This window comes from Condylura cristata, unplaced genomic scaffold (genome assembly GCF_000260355.1).
Source record: "Condylura cristata isolate star-nosed mole 26May11 unplaced genomic scaffold, ConCri1.0 scaffold00004, whole genome shotgun sequence".
Classification (NCBI taxonomy): domain Eukaryota; kingdom Metazoa; phylum Chordata; class Mammalia; order Eulipotyphla; family Talpidae; genus Condylura; species Condylura cristata.
In genome coordinates this window covers 37,942,726-37,966,257 of record NW_004567105.1, presented here as the reverse complement: position 1 = coordinate 37,966,257, position 23,532 = coordinate 37,942,726, and the positions used below count along the sequence as shown (strand labels likewise).

General features: G+C 34.6%; 1 protein-coding gene across 1 annotated transcript in view; it reads left to right on the top strand.

Moving 5' to 3' along the window:
- The window catches only part of ARID2 (AT rich interactive domain 2 (ARID, RFX-like)), a 136,841-nt gene that overhangs the window by 49,869 nt on the left and 63,440 nt on the right, over positions 1–23,532 (top strand). Inside the window, exons 2-3 of the mRNA XM_004675944.2 lie at positions 18,212–18,345; positions 23,112–23,330. Of these exons, the coding sequence (XP_004676001.1) occupies positions 23,141–23,330 (190 nt within the window). The 5' untranslated portion in view covers positions 18,212–18,345; positions 23,112–23,140. The remainder of the gene's footprint in view (positions 1–18,211; positions 18,346–23,111; positions 23,331–23,532) is intronic.

Genomic DNA, 23,532 nt, shown 5'->3' with positions numbered 1-23,532 from the left:
TTCCAGCTCCATACACGTTGCTGCAAAAGGCATGAGTTTATCTTATTTGATCACTGAGTAATATTCCATTGTGTATATGTACCACATCTTTTTAACCCATTCATGTACTTTTGGGCATTTGGGTTGATTCCATGTCTTCTTTCTGATTGTAAATAAAGCAACAATAAACATGGGAGTGCAGGTGTCTTTTTGAATCTGTGTTTTTGTGTCTTTTGGGTAGATACCTAGGAGTGGGATTGCTGGGTCATATGGAAGCTCCATTTTTAGCAGTTTGAGTAACCTCCAAACAGTTTTTCATAGTGATTGTACTAGTTTGCATTCCCACCAGCAATGCAGAAAGTTCCTTTTTCTCCACATCCTCACCAACATTTGTTGTTGGCTAGTTGTTTTAAGATGTGCCATTCTCACTGGTGTGAGATGGTATTTCATTGTGGTTTTAATTGGCATCTCCCTTATTAGCAGCAAACAGCACTCTTTTTAAGAGAAGACAGCAGTGTCTTTAATTTTTGTGGGCCTTATGAATTTAGCAAGTTGTTTTTGATGTATGTATTATTTAATCTTTACAGTACTATGAAATGTTCCATGCATTATTCATTGTTCAGCAATTGAAGTTGCTGAATTAAAAAAAAATTAGTGTTTAAATCTGTATAGAAAGTAGTGAACTTGGTATATGTTTTATAATTCCTGTCGATCTTTAGTTTAAAATTTTTTCAAGTTGCCTATAAAGTGCATTACTCTCTTTTTAACTGGAAAAAAATTTCAAGTGGATAGCCACAGTATAAAGGTAGGCCTTCAATATATATATACTGATTAAGCTTGAGGTTAAACATCATGGGGTGTACATTATTGTCCATTTTACTTCAGTAGCCAAAGTCAGCATACCTTTTAATGGATAAAGTTAGAATTTGAATTAAGGTGAAAATTACTCCAAAGGTTTCTGTTCATTTTCCTCAACCCTGCCTTTTAGAATTTATTTTCATATTCCTTGTGTTTCCAATCCAAGAAGTGTTTGTAATGCAGCTTCAACATTTACATTTGATACTTTAGCAAATGTAACTGATTTTATCCATTACTTAATTTGATGCTATGATTGAGACCATTAACGTAATATTGGTAGTCACTAGTTACATAGTGCTCCACTTCTCAGGTAGCTTTTTCATTTTACATATGATGAAGTTGGGGATAAGTCATAAACCTCAAGTTTTTTTTTAACTTCAAGTTCATAAATCTAATAAATTGCAGCACTGGGATTCAGAACTGTGTTTGAATAACCTCATTACCCATACTTACCTTGTTTTTCAGCAAATATTTGTATCCTGAATGTCTGTATTTTAATAGAGAAGTTTATGAAATCTTTCAGAAAATATGCTATATGAGAATTTGTGGCTTTTTTCTCTTAACATTGCTCCTGGGTAATAGTTTAAGGTAGTTTGCCATATAATTGGAATGATTTTACACACACACATAACACACATACACACTTATAATATATGCCAGGGAATGAAATGATGAAAGGAAAGAATTACAGTGTTTAGGCATTAGAACAATAGAACCATCTCTTATGAATTTTTTATGTGAAATAATTCTTGATTAAGAGCTATAAATTAGAGCACTCAATCCATTTATACTATAATGCTTGAATTTATTCAATTTTAATAAGGTAAAAAAAGCTCCTCTTCTGATAAACCATTTGAGGAAAAAAATCAAATACTTCAGAAACATTTTATATCCCTTAGAAAGTCACTTCTAGTTTCCTTAAGGTTCCTGAGTATTTATTTATATAATAAAAAAGGAAACAATAACTTTTGAGTTACTATCTGAGATACCAATACTTACTGTCTAGAATGGTTTCATTAATAATACTCGTGAGGATCAAGCGTTGTTTACAGATAAATCTAATGGATGTCTTATTGCCAATCTTTCTCTTTCTAGTAATACCTGGAAGAAGATTGTATTGATTCATGCCATGCATAGCATCTTAAAAATACTGTTACAATACTGTTTTTGGAGCAATACCAAAATTCATGCTTTTATGTAGTTCTTTCCACCTTCTCTTCTCTCCTGTGTTATCAACAACAGTCAACCAAGTATAGTACCTTTGTAAAACATTAAAACCAAAGACATGTAGAGGAAATTGTTATTAATAAGTTTTATTGGAAACTTCTTTTTATTGTTTTCCTCCCTTAGAGCTTGGGTGTTTATAATACTTTGTGAAAAGTTCCAAGGGAAATCCTTTTCCTTTGTGTTCTCCAGACTGAATGTTTTAGAGCATCTGCTTTTTTTTAAGCAATGAGAAAAGATTGTAATTTATAACATATAAAAGAAAAGGTTATAATTTATAGCATATTGTAGTCTATGTTGAGAACTTTATAAATATACATTTAAAGACAATCTTCTATGAAAATCTAGAGCAACAGTCAACTATTTTAAAATACAGTTCCTTTTTGATCATGTTTAGTGTAATAAGCCAAAAAGAAAAGGAAAAATACTGGATGGTTTCACTCATTGCAGGAGTATAAAAGACCAAGGGAGAAAATAATAATAATAATAATGAACAACTATATACCAGAGACATTTTATGGGGGTGGAATAGGGAATGGGAATAAAAAATGAGGGTGGGGAAGAAGTGCACTGGACTATGGTGATGGCACACCAGCAAATTGGTCATGGGAAGCCCACAGGGATTACAAACTGAGCTGGAAGAAGCACAAAATGATGTAAAAATAAATATTATTTTTATAAATAAATAGACAAAAAACATAGTTCCCTTTTAAGAAAAAAACTATATCAAAGTTTTCTATTCTATAGACTTCATTTGATTAATATACCTCAATAATGTAATTATTCTGTCCTTTGTTCTCAGTCAGTACTGTTAAAATTGATACTCATGCAAATATTTTTCATTCATTCAACAATTATTTATTAAATGCTTACTACAAAATTGAAAAAAGTGAATAATTTATGGGTTCTATAAATAGATCATCTGTGTTCAAAATCTGGCTCTAAAACTCTCTTAATTTCTTTATCTATAAAATATTAGTTGGAAATATGACTGTTTTACATGCCACGTAGAATTCTATTTTTTTTTAATTTTTTTTTAGAATTCTATTATTAATTACCACCCCCTTTTCACCCCAGAAGCGATGCTATAGGTTTATTTTTTGTTTGCCCTAGTGAAAGACTGGTGTGTTTTGGATTATATTTGTTTGGAAATGGTATCTAAGGCTGGTTCCTGTGGTTTATAGCCCTTTCACTGGGCCAGCAACTTTGTCTTTAGTTCTTGACTTCTAGGATTTATCGTTATTGTCCCAAGATGTGGTCTCTGTGGTCCTCATTTTGGGTGTTTGTTCAGACTTTATGGCTTAGTCGAAAAAATCAGCCTTGAAGTAATTCTTAGACAATTCAAAATATTAACTACATCATCCTAGCTGTGATCTTGAGCAGTGTGTGAAACTATAGAAATGATTTTTAGAGGTATGAATATCAAGAAGTATAAATAATTTTCACCATTTCAAAACCTAATCTATTTCCTTTTGACAGCTAGATTGCATTTGAGGGTAAAAAAGTAAAGTTTTCTATTCAAAACAACATTGATATGTTGTATACTGAATAGACACAGTTGATGAGATTTACTGTTTTCACTGAGATCAGGAAAGTTGTTCAGTCACTAAAGAACAAATTTGACAGTTTCTCAAAAATTTGAGCATACAATTACCTGATGACCCAGCAATTCCTCTCCTTTGTAGCAGCCATCAGAATGGAAAAGAAATACTTTTTTTTATAGATGTTCTTAAAGCACTATTAAAAACAGCCCAAAACTTGGAAACAAGGGCCATCAGTTGATGAATGGATAAAAACAGGATGGTGAATCATATCCTGGGATACTGTTTGACCACAAGGGAATATGCTGATAACATGAATCTGGAAGACATGCTAGTATGAAAGTCAGACACAGTAGACCACATGTTGTACAATTGGATTTAAATAAAATATCCAGAATAAGCAAATACATAGTGAAAGAAAGCAGATTAGAAGTTACCACTGGAGGGAATAAAAGGAATTAGGAGTGACTGTTAATGGGTGCAGTTTTCCTTTTAGGGAGATAGAAATACTTTGAAATTAGATAGAGGTGATAGTATACAGCATTGTGAATATTCTAAACACCACAGAATTGTGACTTAAAAATGAATAATGTTGCTAAGTGAATTTTGCCTTAGTAATAAAGGTGTATATGGTTAGTTTCTAGCCAATTCTATAAAAGAGGGCATATTGTGGAACTGAATTCATGTGTAACTTGCTTGGTTCCCTTGAGGACAATATTCCATTAAGTTGATAATAGCTAACCAAATTAACTAACTTTTATTCTGTAACTTGAATTTTTCAATAAATAGAATGAAGGTCTTTTTCAACATTTCTTTTTTATCAGTACTTTATGTGGAGTTGATTTATACCTGTGTTATCAATGGTTTTGTCCAACTGTAAAGTGATATGGTTGTGAATATGCATTTGGGATATTTTTTGCTTTTCCTTATCACCTGTCACTGATACTGTATGGCGCTGTACAGTGTCATTTGAGATAAAAAATTATTTAAAGATTTGTTTATGCATACAGACGTGGATATAGGCCAGAGGTGTATTCACCAGAGACAGAGTGGGGAGCAGAACAGGCAGATGGAGGAAGTACACTGCTGAGGGGAGCAGCGGGCAGGTCAGGAGAGGTCTGCCATGCCATGTGGATCATCTCCAGGTCAGGGATCGAACTCAACACTGAAGCAGCTGCAACTAGCTTGCAGTGCTGTGTTCTAACCTGTAGCGCCACCAGGGAGGGTCCAAGAAAAAATATTTTTCGCTAGTTTCTTCTTTTTATTTATTTTTTTTAATCTAGACGTTCTCAGAAGTTTGTGTTTAATTGTAAATTGCTTCTTGTTTATCCTTTTTATTGAGATGACATTATTTTAAAACACCATGTAGATTCCATGATTATATTTTCTTACCATGCCCACCAATGTCCAGCCACTATCTACTGCCAACTAGTCCGTGCCTTCTACTCTCTCTCTCTCCTTGCTCTTTCCCTTCTGCTAACATTATTGTGTTATTACAGTTAAGAGTTTTTATTTCTTTATATTTCATCATGTGTCATTATATGTTTTTTTGTTGTTGTTGTTTTTTTGTTTGTTTTTGTTTTGCTTACTTTGTTAAGCATAGTACCTTCAAGGTCCAAAAAATGACAAGATTGTATCTGTTTTTTTATGGTTGCCTTCCTAGTTTTTTTTTTTTTTTTAAAGATTTATTTATTTATGCATACAGAACTAGGGTGGTGCAGGCCAGAGGATTCACCAGAGACAGTAAGGAGCAGAACAGGCCAACTGTTGAAGTACACTGCTGAGGGAACAGCAGGCGGGTCAGGAGAAGTTTGCTGAGCCATGTGGGTCACCTCCGGAGCGGGGACTGAATTCATGCTGAAATGCCTTCAGCTTCTTAATGCTGTGCTTTAACCCGCTATGCCACAAGGGAGGGCCCTGCCTTCCTAATTTACTTCTATCAGTATATTTTGATCTAGTGCATGTGAGTTGAGTTTGTACAGGTTTTACACTATGTATATACTTACACAGGTTAAGAACTCCATCTCCTCTAACTTCCATTTCTGATAAAGGATAAAGGCCACAGGATAATGTCTAGGTCAAGGTATTTCGATCGATATGTTTTGATCTTGTCAGTTGTGCCCTCAGCTGAGGGCATTAGATTTTTTTCATCCAGACAGTTTTTTTCATCCAGACATACTTTCCCAGAGTGAATACTATGCAGTGAAAAATCAAAGACCTTTTAGTGTCACCAGCAGCCGGATTTTATCTCTTGTTAATGACTGAATAGTGCTCCATTGTGTTTGTATACCATGTCTTCTTTCTCCATTCATTATTGGGCATTTGGGTTATTTCTATATCTCTTTTACCATAAATGGTGTTGCAGTGAACATAGGGGGATATGTCTTTGTAAATTGGTGATTTCATATTTTCAAGTAAATTCCTAGAGATGAGCTTTCAGGATCACATGTTAATTCTATTTTTAATTTTTTTAGAAACCACCATGCTACTTCCATAGTGGTTATACCAGTTTACATTCCCACCAGCAGTGGATGAGTGTTTCTTTTTCTTCTCACCTTTATAGATAACCCTCATTTATTACTATTTGGCTTTCTGATAATAACCATCCTATCTGATGCTAGGTGAAATACCATTGTGTTTTTGATTTCCATTTTCCTAACAGTTAGCATTGTTGAATATCTTTTTTTCTGTTGGCCATAGATTCATCTTTGGTGAAACATCTGTTTAGATCCTTTGCCCAGTTTTTAAACTGGGTTGTATATATTTTTTAAAAGGTTTTTTTAATGCATACAAGAACTGGGGTACAGGCCAGAGGTGCAGGGGATGAGAAGATTCATCAGAGACAGAGTGTGGAGCAGAACAGGCAGATTGATTGAAATATACTGCTGAGGGCAGCAGTGGGAGAACAGTGACCATGTTGGTCACCTCCTTGGTCAAGGCTTGACTTCTGCTGCAGATAGCTTCATAGTGCTGCATTTTAACCCCTTGTGCTACCGGGAAGGGCCTCATAATTTGTTTGTATACTTTTATTGTTGAGTTGTATATGTTTGTGATAATAACCTCTTATCTGATAGATGGCTTACAAATATTTTCTGCCACTCAGTTGACTGTTTTTTCGACTTAATGTTTCTTGTGTGCAGTTTTTTAATTTAATGTAATCTCATTTGCTTATATTATCATTTGTTTATCTTGCTATTGGAGCCAACTACATCAATAAGACTGATGCCAAAGAGCTTTTACCTATATTTATGTCTATGTGTTTTTTGATTTCAGGTCTTATATTTAAGATTTTACCCAGTTTGCATTGATTTTAATATTTGGAGTAATCATCCCTTTGCATATGATTGTCCAGTTTTTCCAGCACCATTTATTGAAGAGACTTTTCTTTCTCTGTTGTATGCTTTTGGTTTTTTTTCAGTGATTTTTACCTTTTGATTTAGGGAGTTCTGGGGTCCTCTTTTAGTTCATACTAGGTGCTTATGTAACAGGGAAGTCCCCAGGAAAAGGAGAGGATCCATGTTCCCTGCCCCGAACAGGGAGGAGGAGAAAGAAGCTGGAAAGGGAAAGAAGAAGCTGGGAAGGAAGAAGGATGGAGAACCAGAAGGAGACCTAGAGGAGGCATGAGGAGAAGAGAGACGTGTGAAGAAGCTACACTTGCTTCTTGATCCTGGACTGTTTGAAACAGACATGGGTGAGAGACCCATGGGGAGGTTAACAATGGCACTTTTCAATCTTGATTTTGTTCCTATGTCTCAGACCTGCTGGGTCCCTCCTCTCCTAAAGTTTCCCCCAAGAGGTGCCTTAGACTGTGACAGGCTTATGGGCCTCAGTGGCCCCCCTTTGGGCCAACCCTGTTTGTCAGGGCATTTACCAGTTGGGGATGGGGGGCAGGTAGCTTCAGGTGTATTGCACACTAATTTTATTAAAATTCCTTTCCATTGTAGGTCTTGCATGTTTTATCTTGATGCAGCGGATGACAGAACCTATTTAGGATAGGTTTGGGGGTTCTGGCCTTTCCTTCTCCCAACCCTTGTCACATTTAGATTGAGGAAGGATTCCTAATATGATGAATTTTTGTTTGCAAAATTAGTAAATGTTATATATACTATTTAGACATTCGAATATTAGGAATTGGGCAAAACAACTAAAGATTTACAGATTTTATAAGAATAGAAAGCCAGTTAAGCAAAAATTAAACTCAAAGGTGACTTTTCTAGATTAATTCCTAGATGACTGTATAGCCTATGATTAAGCTAGATTTAGATATGTAATCTAGATATAGATTTATATAGAGATATAACATAGATACCTAATGTAGTATTCTCCATGCCCCTATATCTAAATGTATAGATACAGGGATGGAGATCTATATATAGGTAGATATGGGTATTTTTATTTTGGATCCACTGATACTGTTACACTTTTTGGTTATTAATTTTTTAAATTATTGGGAAACTGAGGAAGTCATTCAGAGTAACACCCTTTGCCCTGTCACTATAGTTTATGCATTTTCCTATAGAGTTTGAAAGAGTACACCTACAGAGATATAGGTAATTAACAGTTGGCTGAGTTTATAGTAATGAAAATTCAGGCAAGTGGAACAGCATAAAAATAGTTTACGGATTCTGCAGGTTCTGAAAAAAAAAGTCTTTTTAAGACAGGTCTCCAGTGACCAGGGCCATTTGTAGCATGGGGAGAGCTCTGTGTGTGCTCTTTGTTCTGATTAGGTTATCATAATAGTAGGGACATGTGTCCTGTGTGCCTTATTTGGATAAATAAACACAGCTCCCTTGAGAGTAATAGATGTTTTCTTTCTCATTTAATCAGAGCCTTAGTTTTACTATCTGAGATCAGAAAACAAAATGCTGCTATTTAGTAATGAAACTATGTATTACATGGTAGAATTGAACTCGTATTAGCCAAATTGGGACAATTTGAGCATTAGAATAGATGATGTTAGGAATATGGTACTCACAAAATAATCTGAGTCCCTGATGGTTTAAGTGAATTAACAAATGGGAGAGAATTGGAAAGAGCTCTCATAGTAGAATGAATTCCAGCTGGTCATTGTAAAAGGATTAATGGGGTTAAGATAAACTGCCATTACAATAATGAATGATTTGTCAAAAGTCATCATTGGTGCTAAAACCAGTGGGCGAAAGTTTGCTAAGGAGTTCCCATAAAGTATTCTTAAATAAATTACTTAATGATTTCCAAAAAGAAAAGAATAACTTCCTAGTGAGTTAAGCAAATAATCAGACCTTAACGAAGAAATCAAAGTTAACAACTCTATCCATGTGACAAGTTGATATGTACCTAGTATATCCATTCAATCCTGTGGTATTCTGGCCAAAAAATATCATTTCTGTATAAAATTTAGTTACCAGGAAATCCAAATTGAGGAACTGCTCTGTACTTTTGAAAAATGTCAAGCTTGTGAAAAACATGGAGAAACAACTTAATTTTAAATGTTCAGGGGAAAATGTGTGCACATGAATGTATATGCATGCAGAAAGAGATTGTGCACTTGAAAAATGAGAATATAATAATGCAAATGATCAGACAGACAAGTGGTGTGGGAGTATCTGGATAAAGGACATATGAGTTCTTGACACTTCTGTTTTAACTTTGATTATGGAACTATATTAATATAAAACTTGTTTTAAAGTTGTTTCAAAGCTCACAGAATTGGGGGGAGATTTTTAAATAGTTTGTTAAGTACCCTACTTAAGTGTAGATATGAGTGTTTTAGTCTGACATTTGCATAATATTTTCAGCAGCTAAATCACAGTTGAAAGAAAATCCTTCTTTAGAACTGGTCGCCTTGCTAACATAAAGTTCTCTTTTACAGTTCAGTATAGTTTTATGGTGATTATACCTGAGAGGAGAAATATATGTGTGTGTGTATGTGTGTGTATATATATTTAAATAAACATATTTAACAAAAAGAATGCTCTCTCCATACAGATTTCTTATAAACGTAATTACTTGCTGTTATTAAATGTTTTAGTTTTATCTTCAAAGGTTGATTAGGTGTGTGTTGTGTTTTGTTTTATAATTTATGTTAGGTGAGATACTGCTTATTAACATTATCATGGGAAAAGTCAACAAATTTGTTTTCTATTTTTTTAAGATTTATTTATTTATACATACAGAACGTGGGTACAGGCCAGTGGTGCAGGAGCAGTGAGAGGATTCACCAGAGACTGAGTGGGGACCAGAACAGGCAGATCAATGAAGTACACTGCTGAGGGGAGCAGCGGGTGAGACAGGACAGGTTTGCCATGCCATGTGGATTACCTCTGGGGCCAGGGATTGAACTTACACTGAATTAGCTGTGACTAGCTTGCAATGCTGGGCCCCAACCCAGTGTACTACCACAGGGGGCCAAATATGGATTTTGAAAAATAAACAGTATTTTGAAAAGTAAAATATATAACTTTTGAAGATTGTATTTATTCAGTATTTGCAAGATCTTTACACTAACTCAGCTTTTGGGATACAAAATATTTTTTAGTCACTTATGTCTAATGAAACACAGCATGTCCTCGAATAACCATCATTTTGTTTGTTACAACATTGATTAGCCAGTGTTGAATGATAGTTGTTTGGGCCAAGTAGATTGCCAACTATCCATATGTTAAGTGAGGATGTACTGTAGTTTACTGTATTTCAGGACCTTGTTCTTACACAGCTAACCACATTGAAGTTTTCAAGTAGTATTTTTGTCATTTCTGACATCAGCGTCTTTGTTACATTACCCTGCCTGTGAATGATGTAGTAAATATTTCCACAAATCTAATCTTAACCTTTAACCTCCTCCTTCTTTCCCTTTTACCTTTCACTTTTGCTTTCTTCTTCCTTAACACTCTTCTCCCTATTTTCCCCTTCCCAGTTAAAGCAGCTGCTGCTTCTTCACAGCTTTAAGTAAAATTAACACGCTTTTCTGAAAACAAGAAAATTCTCAAAGAAGTAATGCATCTTCTCTGATAGAAGTTTCCCTTAATGAGTCACCAGCAAGTTCAGTATTGAACTGTCACTGTATTTCTGCAATAAAGTCTTCAGTCTTAAATGTGTGTGTCTAAATTATATTAAGACTGTTTTCTGTTTATATCTGTAATCTCTTGCATGCAGTTGTTACGAGGCTTGTCAGCTTTGCTAGATTTCAGAGAACAAATCTTTTTGTATTTGGAAAGAATTTATATAGCAGTAAAAAGATTTATTTTTAAAGATTTTATTTATGTATACAGAAATGGGGTACATGGGTGCTGGGGCAGCGAGGGGATTCACCAGAAACAGAGTGGGGAGTAGCATAGGCAATCTGCAGAGTATACTGCTGAGGGGCGCAGTGGGCAAACAAGAAAGGTCTGCTGTGCCATGTGGATCACCTCAGAGGCGGGGATCGAACTCTACCTCTCCCTTTACTGCTTGGCTTAACTTTGCAGTGTAGGACTCCAACCCACTGCGCCACCAGGGAGGGCCCAGATTTTTTTATTTTTTTAAAGAAAATTTAAAACAAGTACTTTTTTCCTGTTTTTAAGGTTTTTAAGTTCTAAAATATAAGACCTACAAGAAAAGCTCTATAATAGAGGCAAGCTTATCAACACCAAAACAAGAACAAGTAAAACCAAATAGTAACGCTGAAGCCTTATGTTTCTTTATTGCACTTTTCTCCAGAAGAGTAAACCATGCTTATTTTCTAGGTGGGTTATTATCTGAATTTCTTAGCACTCTCAGGGCAAACTTGTCTACTGCTAAAACATGCCTAACTTTTTTTTGCTTACTGACAACTTTCATTTAAATGGGATCAATACATTCTTCTGAAATATTTTTCTTTTTTTTTAAAGATTTATTTGTGCATACAGAACTGGGGTACAGGCCAGAGACTCAGGGGTGGCGAAAGACTTCACCAGAGACAGAGTGGGGAGCAGAACAGGCAGATCGACAAAGTACACTGCTGAGGGGAGCAGCGGATGGGTCAGGAGGGCTCTGCCATGCCATGTGGTCACCTCTGGGGCAGGCAGGAATCGAACTCCTGCGGAAGTGGCTTTAGCTTCTCAGTGCTGTGCTTTAACCCACTGTGCCACCAGGGAGGGCCTGAAATATTTTTCATATTTTGTTGTTGATGAGCATTTATAAACTCTACATGTACTCATTTTTTGTTATGTAATTTATTGAACAAATGCCACAATGTTTATAGGCATGCTGTCATACAGAATGTTTGGTTGTCTCCAGTTTTGTTTTGTTTTGATACAATTTGGTAAATATAATTGAGTTTTTCTAAGAGTATAATTGCTGTATTGCAGGCTAGTCTTTCTCTTCTGTGAATGTAATATACTTTAATGTTTTCATTTCTCTGCAGTGATTTGGAAAGTAATGATCCTGGTTTTAATTTTGCTATTAAACACTTAAAAAAACATTTAGAAACATATCTAAGAATACATTTCCTTTAATATTAACTCTGAGAATAAATGCTCTATAAGTAACACATTAAATACAGTTTTGATCCTATTACTACTACTACTTTCCCATTTTCATAGAAAAGTTCTTGAATTGTTTTGGGAGTTACCATTTTCAAATTATTTCAATAGTTTTATCTTGTTACATTCTTCACTGTAATTACCAATGTCATTTGCATTCTCATTTTTAATACTTGTTATTGGGGCTGATATCTAAGTTTAAATCGTTTCTGTGTGCATAATCAGTCAGATGTCTTCCTGTTTAACCATTCATTAATCTTCCTTCATCTGTGTTGGAGTGTCTGTTTTTCCTTTCTCCCCAGAGAGCTATGTGACTTTCTCTTTCTGAGTTTTCACCTATCTCAAAATGAATTGTTACTGTCTTAGTTGAGCAATATGGGCAGGGTAAGGGTTTCTTGGAATTAACTTTTCTCCTCAATACTGTGGTATTGTGCTCTACTACTTGTCCCTCATAGTCATTTATTTTGAAGACAGAGCAGCTGTTCAATGAAACTTTGAGGGGTGCTTCAGGGTTCTTACATTACTTTTAAAAATCTTTATCTTAAATTTTTCACAAGATGTGTCTACATGTTTTTCTCTTTGATGAATTTTTGTTTTGTGACCCTTGCACCCTTACTCCTCAGCCCCAAGGTGCTTTGTGATTACCCATTAAGCATTTTAGCTAAAGAAGTTATTCTGTTATGTCAATGATTTTCTTTTCCTTTTTGAGCCACTATTGATCATACATGTCTCATTGTTGTATACCAGTTGTCTTCATTAATTCATTTACTTTCATTACAGAATCATTTTTCAAGCTTGTCTGTGTCTTACCTATGTGGTCTGCTTTACTGTCATATTTACTCTTTAGTGTACACCTTTTGGGGGGTGCGGGGAGTTCCTCCTGGCAGTAGAACTTCATTGCCTTTACAGTTTTTATTTCGTTCCTGGTGTTTCATCTTGAAGTTCTTGTATCCTTTATCAGTAGAAGTTCTACCTGGTGTCACCATTGTTTCTCTACTGGTGCTTTTTACAGGTGTGCCCCACCCCCTGTACATTTGATTCACTTTAATAAGCTACAGATATAAAATTACAAAGGACTGTGTTTTCTTGGGCAATGACCTAGTTCAACCCAACTTTCTATATGTTTTTGTTTTGTTTCCCTCTAATAGTTGTCATTCTCTAGATCCAGTTACCAGAATGAGTTAGCTCTACTAATCCTACTGGTTAATAGAAACTTGTTTTTGATGTGTTGGCCTTAAGAAATGTTATCCTCATAAATCCTTGCAGTTGCTTTTGATGTACCAGAATTTGTAAGTTTCTAATTTACAAATGTTACAGTGTAGCTGTAGCAGAGTGGCCCCCAGGAAAAGGGGAGGTTCCCGGTTCCCTACTCACCCTCCCCTCCCCCCAACAGCCCCCCCCCCCCCAAGGAGGGTGGAGGTGAGCTGGGAGAAGAATCTGTAAAGGAAGGAAGCAGGATGGGGAGCCAGGAGGATACCTGAGAGAGCCACATGGAACAGAGAGACATGTAAAGAAGCGGCTCATGTTTCTTGGCCCTGGACTGGTTGACAAGATATGGGTGAGAGCGCTACGGGGAGGTTAATTATGGCAGCCTTTTTCTTGATTTTGATTTTTCTCTTTTACTCTCATATTTGTTTGGCCATTTCTGACCCTTTTCTATGGGTGCTTTAGACTTGTGGCAGGCTTTCAGGCCTTGATTTGGGCCAATCCCTTTTGGGTAGACTTTTACCCATGAAGGGGGTGGATAGTTTTGGGTGTTTGATTTAGAAACTATATTCTTTGTTTTTTCTGTATTGCACACTAATTGTATCAAGTTCCTTTCTATCAAAGGTCTTAATATGTTTTGTCTTGATTCAGTGGATCCAGAACCTATTTAGAACAGGCAGGTTTGGGAGATTAGGGGTGTCCCTCTCCTTGCCCTGTAACAGTAGGATCCTCTGGTTGTATTCTTCTAAGTTCATTTTAGCTAATTTGTATTAAAAAGATGTATTTGTTTATGCATACAGACTAGGGTACAGGCCAAAGGTGAGGTGGGGCGGTGAGAGGATTCACCGGAGAGAGTGGTGTCAGAACACACAGATAGACAACGTACACTGCTGAGGGGAGCAGCGGGAGAGACTGGAGAGTTCTACTGTGCCTTGTGTATACCTCCGGGGCTGGGGATCCAGCTGGCACTGAAGCGGCTGCACGCACTTACAGCGCTGCTCCCTAACCTGTTGCACCACCAGGGAGGGCCCGATTTTAGTTAGATTTAAGGATAGAAATAAATGTATCCTTGAACTGCCAATTTTCCTTGAATATTTCAAAAGGTGGTATATATATAAACAAACATTCCCAGTCATCTTTATTTGATTTCCCCCCCTTGATCTAAGAAGAATTAATAAGAATTTTCTTGTTATTGTTTTTAATGTCAATGAATTTTACCAAAATAGTTATAGATGAAATGATAGGATATCTGAGAATTCTTTTAAAACAAACTAGGAGAAGTTTGTAAAGATAGTTAATTGAATGGATAGAACAAAATTGGACTTGAGCTGGTATCTGCACATGGGTGCTTTGGTGCTAGTCTCTGCTTGTGCAAGGGAGTTTGGAATTTTATATCACAACAGTTACTTTTGATTTTTCAAAGGTTTCATTTCTTTCTTAGAAAAGAAAATTATTTGAATTGCATGTGCTCACAGAATGTGCCTCATGATAGTATTTGTTAGTGTTATTTTGGTTTTTTTTTTTTTTTAAAGATTTATTTATTTATGCATACAGAACTGGGGTGCAGGCCAGAGGTGCAGGGGCGGCGAGAGGCTTCACCAGAGACAGAGTGGGGAGCAGAACAGGCAGATCGACGAAGTACACTGCTGAGGGGAGCAGCGGGCTGGTCAGGAGAGGTCTGCCATGCCATGTGGTCTCCTCCGGGGCAAGCGGGAATCGAACTCATGTGGAAGTGGCTTTAGCTTCTCAGTGCAGTGCTTTAACCAGCTGCGCCACCAGGGAGGGCCTATTTTGGTTTTTTATGTGAAATGATTCTAGTATTTTTTCAGCCTTGAGTTAAATATGTAGTGCACTAAGAAAAGCTCAATAGCTACTTGTTTGATTAATATATTAACTATTCCAAGTGATGTCATTGACTTTTCAAAAAGAAAGAGGAAGAAATATGCTAACACGTGGTTTAATGAGTGAACATGATATATTTATCAATGTATAAGCTCAGGATCACCAAAATTAAGTCAGGATTGACATGTAACTTTGTATTTTAGCTGTTCTTTCTTATTAATCAATACTTTTTTTAGTTTTTAGAAGTGCAACTCTTTGAAAAACCAAGGAAAAGAGACTTTGTGTTGTTTTTATTGAAAGTGAAAAGAAATCACACTGAGTGCCAAAATCTTAGTTAAACTAAGAAAAGTTGAATCTTGATTGAAATATTTATGACAGTGAGAACAAGTACTGACACTTAAGCCAGGGTAATAATAATTTCAGAAAGCATAACAACCTAAACCATAAATTTCTGGGGATTGAAATTATGTAAAGAATCTCTTTGAACAAAATAAGCTTAGGGTTATTGGACAAACTAAGCAAAGGAACAGAAATCATATATTTTTAAATCTTATGAAAATCTGAATTATTAAGGCTTATTGTTATTTAGCCATAAAATAAGGCCTATACATGGTATTTATTTAGATATATAGTATTTATATTGTCACCAACAACTCATAATGGTTATGTTCTATTTTGGGTGTTCTAAGAGGAAGAAAACTATGTATGTGGTCTTCTAGTTTTGTAATAAAAAGCACAGATATCTAAACCTACTGTGTACAGTTATAACTAAAAATTTCTAAATGACATAGTAAATTATCTAGCGTAATATTTTGATTTTAAAATTTTGCACATTTGATTATAGTTAAATATTTTTTGAAATAAAGATTACACATCTTTTCTTTTTCAAAATTGAGGTAACATTAGTCTACAGCATTGCAGATTCTAGAGACATTTTCTCACCTAAGCAACTGTTTACATATATCACTACTCTTTAGTTTCTTCTGACCAGTTCTGAAAGACCATACTTTCTAAAATACCTCTGTTAGTACTATTACCTGAGTTACTTCATGTGAAGCAGATAATCTCTTATTTGCTACATAATCTTTGACCAGCTAGCTCTTTGTGGCTAAATTGCATATAATTTTTCTGTAATATCTGTATTAGAAATTCAGAAAGAAGGCCCTCCCTGATGGCACAACTGGTTAGGGTACAGCACTGTGAGCTAGCCAAACCTGCTTCAGTGCACGTTCAATCCCTGGCCCCAGAGCTGACCCACATGGCACAGCAGACCTCTCCTGTGGTGCCCACTGCTCCCCTCAGCAGTGTACTTCATCGATCTGCCTGTTCTGCTTCCCATTCTGTGTTGGTGAATCCTCTCACCACCCCTGCACCTCTGGCCTATACCCCAGTTATGTGTGCGTAAATAAATCTTTTAAAAAAGAAAAATTCAGATAAATAGGTTGATTTATTGACCTTAAGTCTACTGTGAGTCTATCCTGGGGAAAGACTGCCTTTTTTACGGTCTTTATTTATTTTATCTGTTAGAGGTATCCCCAAGGCTCATGGTAAAAAGTGTTCAGCTGCATACTCAGCATGGAGGGTTATATCTGTGTTTGTGTCTCTGCTATAGTGCCCTGTATCTGTCTACAATAAAGAAAATGTTGGATTTGTTAGCTATCCAACTGCCAAAAAAGTCCCTTGCTCAAAGTAAACTTATGCAGAAAACTTGGAAGGAATGGAAAAGAACAGTGTGATTTCCAGGCTCAAAGATGTGAATTATTGTGTCTTGTAAAGTGACAAGAGAAAAATGAGATATGGTAATTTTTCATGTTACTAATTTTTACATTTGCAAAACTATAGCTTCCATACATCTACCTTGAAAGTTAAGATTGGTACTAAACACAGAATACTGAGATCATTTTGTGTACTCACTGATAGCCTCCTACCTCATCTCAACTGTCTTTAATGAAGCAAAGGAGTAGGTAGATGCAGAATAGATCTGTACCTGTGATGATCATTTTAACTTAATTGGGAAGTACATTAACAGGTTTGTTACAGTATTGTTTTGATAGAGGCTTGATGAACTTTTCCTCCATCTTAAAATTTTAATTAGGAATCATAACTAGTTGGGTAGGATATGAATTTGAAAATTTAATCCTAATGCTATTAATATTGATTATATCCACTTATGGTTGTACAGTGGGTGAATACAGGAATAATCTTGTTAGTCAAAATGTATTAAACATTTCCCCATCGATGAGAATGTGACTTTACTGCTCCTTAAATGAGTATACCATTTCTGGTGTGTGTCCATAGAGACAATTCAAAGAAGTGCACAGAGTAAACTTAAGGCTACCTGATTTATAATAGCAAAGAACAAAACTGAAAATAACTAAATGTATCATTAGAGGTACAGTTAAATTTTTATGTATCAGTTGGATCACATACTATCCCTGGGTTAAAAAAGAATGACAGGCTTAAGCCTCTACTAAGACTGTACTGAAGACTGATATGGTGCAGTAGACCTCTCTGTCTCTCCCACTGCTCCTCTCAGCAGTATATTTTAGTTGATCTACCTGTTATGCTCCCCACTCTGTCTCTGCTGAATCCTCTCACCTTCTGCAATTCTGGCCTGCACCCCAGTTCTTGTATGCATAAATAATCTTTAAAAAAATAAGTAAAACTTATACACGAAGTTTGTGGATAAACTACTTATTTATCTCTGGTAAGTTATGGAGAGAACAGGGATTAGGAAATCTCATTTTCACTTGGCTTTTACAATGCATCATGCATAATTTTTATAAAATCAGTTAACATTGTCATTTGTCTACATGTAGCTATTATTTGATTTTATTACTCTTATATTTCTCTGAGTAGTGGTGTGGTCTTTGTAACAATTTAAAAACACTTTGAGTACTATTGCTTGAATTACCTTCTGTATCTATGGTGCTAAAACAACAATTCCACAAATATAAGTAGGTTGTATCACTTTTTTTTTTTTTAAGTGCCTCTAGAAAAAGAATACAGATACAGATAGGAGTTCAAAAAAAAATAAGACATAAGTCTTTAAATCTCTGCTGTGCTATTTTTCTATTTCAGTTACCTAGAAAAATATGAGAAAGTTCATCATTTTGGGGAGGAGGATGATGAGGTACCACCAGGCAATCCAAAGCCACAGCTTCCTATTGGTGCAATTCCATCTTCCTACAATTACCAGCAACACAGCGTGTCAGGTAAATATCATTAAATATCACTGATTTTACCAAAGCATGGACTCATTGTTTTGAATTAGGAAAGTAACCCATTATCTAATGAATTAATCCTTTACTTTGGCATGTACCCCATTTTTTGTATGTATAAATAAATAATTTTTAAAATCCTTTACTGCAGATGAGGACTTATAAGTCCTTGGGGTGCTACAAGAGATGCAATGGCAACATCTGATACTTGGTCAGGGGCCTTTTTGTCACAGACTACATACGATTTTTGTTGCAGGAATTTTCAAAGCTATAAATACCTATATTCTCAAGTAAAGTTCTTTCTTAATGTTTTGACTAACCATCAGTTTAATCTGATAGTCACTCAAAAGAAGGACTTGTTAGGATTAAGGAAGCCCCGGATACTAAAAGTCCACTCAACTTCTGGCATTTATTGGAAAGTCTATTGGGTTTTTTAAAAAATTGCTAGATTACCCAAAATCAGAATTTCTCAGAAATGTTTATAATTATTCTATTATTTTTCTGCCATAATACAAGGAATAAGAATTTCTCTCTGTAAGTCATTCTTTGATGGTAGTAATCTGCAGCTAAAAGCAGCAGGACTCAATTTAAGAGATAATCCAGTTGTTAAAATGTTCTTGAGGAGCACAAATGGGGTTACAATGTTGAGTAGTTCTGGCTGTTAAGACTAGGATGAGAACTCTGAAGAGATAAATATCTCTTTTCTTTAATTATCAACATTTGACCTAAGAAAAGGAGTTGTATCTTTTTCAAGGATGTTTTCTTGAAAAATTTATAGTTAGATATTTACTACTCTGTTGATACTAACCCCAATCTGTTATCCTTAGATTTAAGCTCTCAGATTTGTACCAGTATCACTAACTTTTTAAAATTTTATTTTGTGTTATCAATTTCAATGTTTCTTTCATGTTGAATTTAACTCCTTATTTCTGCCTCAATTAATAATAACTGAAGAAACACAATCTCCTAGAATCTGTGATCTCCATGATCTCCATCAGGAGAGACTATCTGATACTTGGTTAGCCATTGAGAGCAAACCAAAAACCAAGGTTCAAGTAAAACATGTTATGTCCAGATGTGGACATAATAGTTTAAACTGATAATATTAAAATTCAGTGATTTATTAGGTGATACACTTTTTATTCCTGAAAAGAACTTGTTACCACTATATAACCCAAGCCTGTTGTGGAGGTGTTCCTTCACTGAACGAGTCATTTACTTTAAGACCATTTCAGTTTTATAATTCTGTGATTTTTGTGTTACAGTACCATGAAACCTGTGTCTGTCCACTTTTTGTTCAATAGTTTGCTCTATTTGCAGTGTCTGCTCTAACAGTTCCCCAAATTAACCCATGTCTACATTTGATCTTGTTTAAAGTAAAACTTATTCTGAATCTGATTTTTTTTCTCCCTTAATTAAAAGTGATTTTCTTCAAGAAAGAATGATATGAATATTTCTATTTCAAAAGCCCAATGAAAGTCATTGATAGAGCTACACTAGTTAAGGGAACAGCCAAATTGTTCAACACAGTACTACAATAACTCCTTGATGATGATATCTGTCCTCCTTTTAAAGGGAAGTTTGCAGTTATGTAACATGTAGCATATATGACAAAATCAGGATTGGCAACTCATAAAAGAAAAGGAGCTAGGAGTTGCTAGAGGAGCATTACCACTATAATCTATCTTATTCATTCTGAAAAGAGGTAGTAATTCAGGCAATTAAAAGGTGCTTTTTTTCCTTTCTTTTTAGTTATAATTTTTTTAAAGATTTGTATTTATATCTTTTATCATACAGCCTTACTATCCATTGAGGTTTGAATATATTTCCTAAAGGTACCTGTTGTGCTAATTTTTATTTTTAAAAAAACACTAAAATATATTTTATAAAATTACAATAAACTTCAACTGCCATTTGATAGGAAGTACAGTTTTACTCAGTTGCCATGATAGAATTTGTACACTGATAGAAAATTGAACCAAATTTTACTTTGGGGATACTGATTCTTTAACCAAAGACTTTGAGTGACAAAAAAAATTAAGCAGATTTGCTTTGAGCTTTGGGTTTATTAAATGCTGACATCATTTAATTGGATGTGATTTTCTTTTTTCAGTTATTTGTATAGTTTTTTCATACTTGCTATGAATCCTTTGGTTTCTACCTTTCTCTGTCGTGTTGATTTGGATACAGTTCATCCTGCAGGATTACAGGAAAATTTACTCGCAGTATCTTCAGTATAAAAATTATGAAAGGCAGAAATTGACAAATAACTCTTCAAAAGTTATAAAATTACAGAATTTTTGAGCAGGCCAGGAGTATATTCCTTATTTACTCTAATCCAATTGGCAAAGGAAAAGACCAGTTTCCCAGTCCATTTGTATTTGTGGCATTTAAATTGGGAAAAGTTTCATATAGGAAGAGGGTTAGGTTTATTTCTTATTGTTGTGGGACTATTAGTTGTATTTGAATAAAGATTTTCCTTTCATATTTATAGTGAAATGTCACTGCCATTATCAATGGAAAGAATGTACTATAGAGTTCTGTAGCATACATAACTGCTCCAAGAGCAATTCTTCTTCCCTCTGACTGAAAACAGAGAGGTTACTGCCTAAGATTAAGTATTCCAGCAGTGATACATTTATATAAACTTTGAGACAAGAATGTTGAAAATAAATTTTCAGTTCCAGTCTGATTATAAAATTATAGCTGTTCAATCCTGTCTCCCAGTGACAGGAAAGAAGGATGTTAAAATCTCAGAAACATTTTCTCCTACACTGCCTTAGAAATCTTTACCAAGCCTGACATAATGAAAGGACTTTTCATAATTATTATACTTACCATTTTATTTTAATTGAAATGTTTTCACTAAAGTCAGGTAAGGTTTTATTGAGCATAGTATCTGATAGCATCTGTTATTCTTTAGTAAAAACAGAATAACTCTAAGGTCATACTGAAAGCATACACATAAAACTGAAAAATGTTGAAAGTAGGTTCACAATTTTTCTTCCAGTTTATCTGAGAACAACAGGAATATTACAACAGATGCTAACTGTTGTTGAGACTGGGCTTCCCTTTACTGATTCCAGAGTGCAATATAGAAATATCAAAATCTTTTCCTGTATTTACAGAAGTTTTGTTACTTTTTCTCCAGATATTTAGATTATGCTGTTTATGAGAAATTTTCACTTAAAGATTACCAAAAAAAAATTGTTCAATTTCAAATGTTGTGAAGAATCTGTGTTGATCATTTTATTATTGGAGAAAGTCCTAAGATGTTTTGCAACTGCAGAGATGTGTCCTCAAATGTCTACATTGTGAAATGAAGACGACTTATTTACATGATTTTCCTCTGTGGCATGCTATGACAGTAAAATTTCTATTAATGTTCTCTTTAGTGAGGTTTTGGGAAGGGGAGCTTTTTAAGTCCATATACTTCTGAAATGCTTCATCTAAAACTATCCTTAGTTTTCTTGCCTTTTCTGTTTAAAGTAGTTAAGTTTTTATTTGAAAATATATTGGGGGCCTGTATCTTGGAATTTAACTGCCAAGGCCTACCTGCCCCACAACAGAGTCAATATTTCTGGAAATAACAGCATTTTCTTATAAGTATATATTATAGTTTACATAATCTATAATCCATAAGTCTATCTTCTCTTCCTTCAAAGTTTCAAAAGTCTTTCAAATTAGCTACTTTGCCATAAATGGAAAACTTTATTAATCAGAGTTATTCAAAATGAAAACTTTTCCTCTGCTAAAAAAAGAAAAGATAAGTTAGTATCTAAAATATTTATATTTATAAAACAAGTATTAGATAAGTGGATCAGAACTGACAGTGTTAAGTGTTGACAAGGATAAAGAGCATCAGGAACTTTTCTCTAACAACAACAATGCAAGATTTTAACATCTTCTGTGGATGTTAGTTTCTCACAAGTTAATAAATTCACTATGTATGACCCAGCAAGCTAAGAGAAATGAAAGCACCTATCTGCACAGTATTTGAATATTTATAACTAATGGAAACATGTTCATAATCAAACTGAAAATCATTCAAATGTCTTTCAACTAGGGAATGGAGAAACTGCTTTATGTCCATAAGATAACAGTAAAAAGGAACAAACTGGATAGTCACTTCAAAATCACTTTGCTAAATGGAAGAAATCAAATCCAAATGCTACATATAATATAGTTCTACTTATTTGACATTTTGAAATAAAAGAAAGCTATCAGAACCGAAATTAGATCAGTGAGGGAATTGGCTACAAAGGAACATAAAGAAACTTTTGTGTGGTTGAGGTTAAAAGAATTTGAGAATTAGAAGTGTAAATTTTACTTTGCTAGTTATATAGTAGTAAATCTGACCTAAAAATGTAATTCTTATAGCTGTAATAATTGCTAGCTGGAAAAGGTAGCCTACTTTGTTGCAAAACATTAGAAATTTCAACAATACAGTCCCTGGATTGACAGTATATTAAAATTAGAATGAACCCCTTGAAATGCAAAAACTAAAGTGTTGATTATTTTATCTAGTTGTACAGTAATATTTTGACAGTGACATACAACAGAATATACATTTTTGTATTTTACTAATGGTCTTTAAATAATACATATTTAACTTGAGTTTAGAATATTTAACTTTAGATTTCAACTTAGTTTATATTTTATGAAAGAAAACAGTCTTCTGTACTGAACTCAGAAAATCTTAGCCGTAATACTTGATGTATTTAATATACTTAAGGTGCTTTTGTTTTTATCTTCGTTAGATTACCTGCGTCAAAGTTATGGGCTATCTATGGACTTCAATTCGCCAAATGATTATAATAAACTGGTGCTTTCACTGTTATCTGGACTCCCAAATGAAGTGGACTTTGCTATTAACGTGTGCACTCTCCTGTCAAATGAAAGCAAACACGTCATGCAACTTGAAAAAGACCCTAAAATCATCACTTTATTACTTGCTAATGCTGGGGTTTTTGATGACAGTAAGTTCTGAGCTAAACAGTTTGATTATTTTGTAAAGATGTTACAAAGTCTTTAAAAGGGTTTTTAAGGGGAAAAACCACTTAGTAGTAGTAAATAACATTCTTTATTTGCTTTTATTTTGTTAAATGTGTTCTTTAAGGTAACATTTGATTTTTAACCTTAAATATTTCAACAGGAATTTAGTCTCATTAGAGCTTTTGA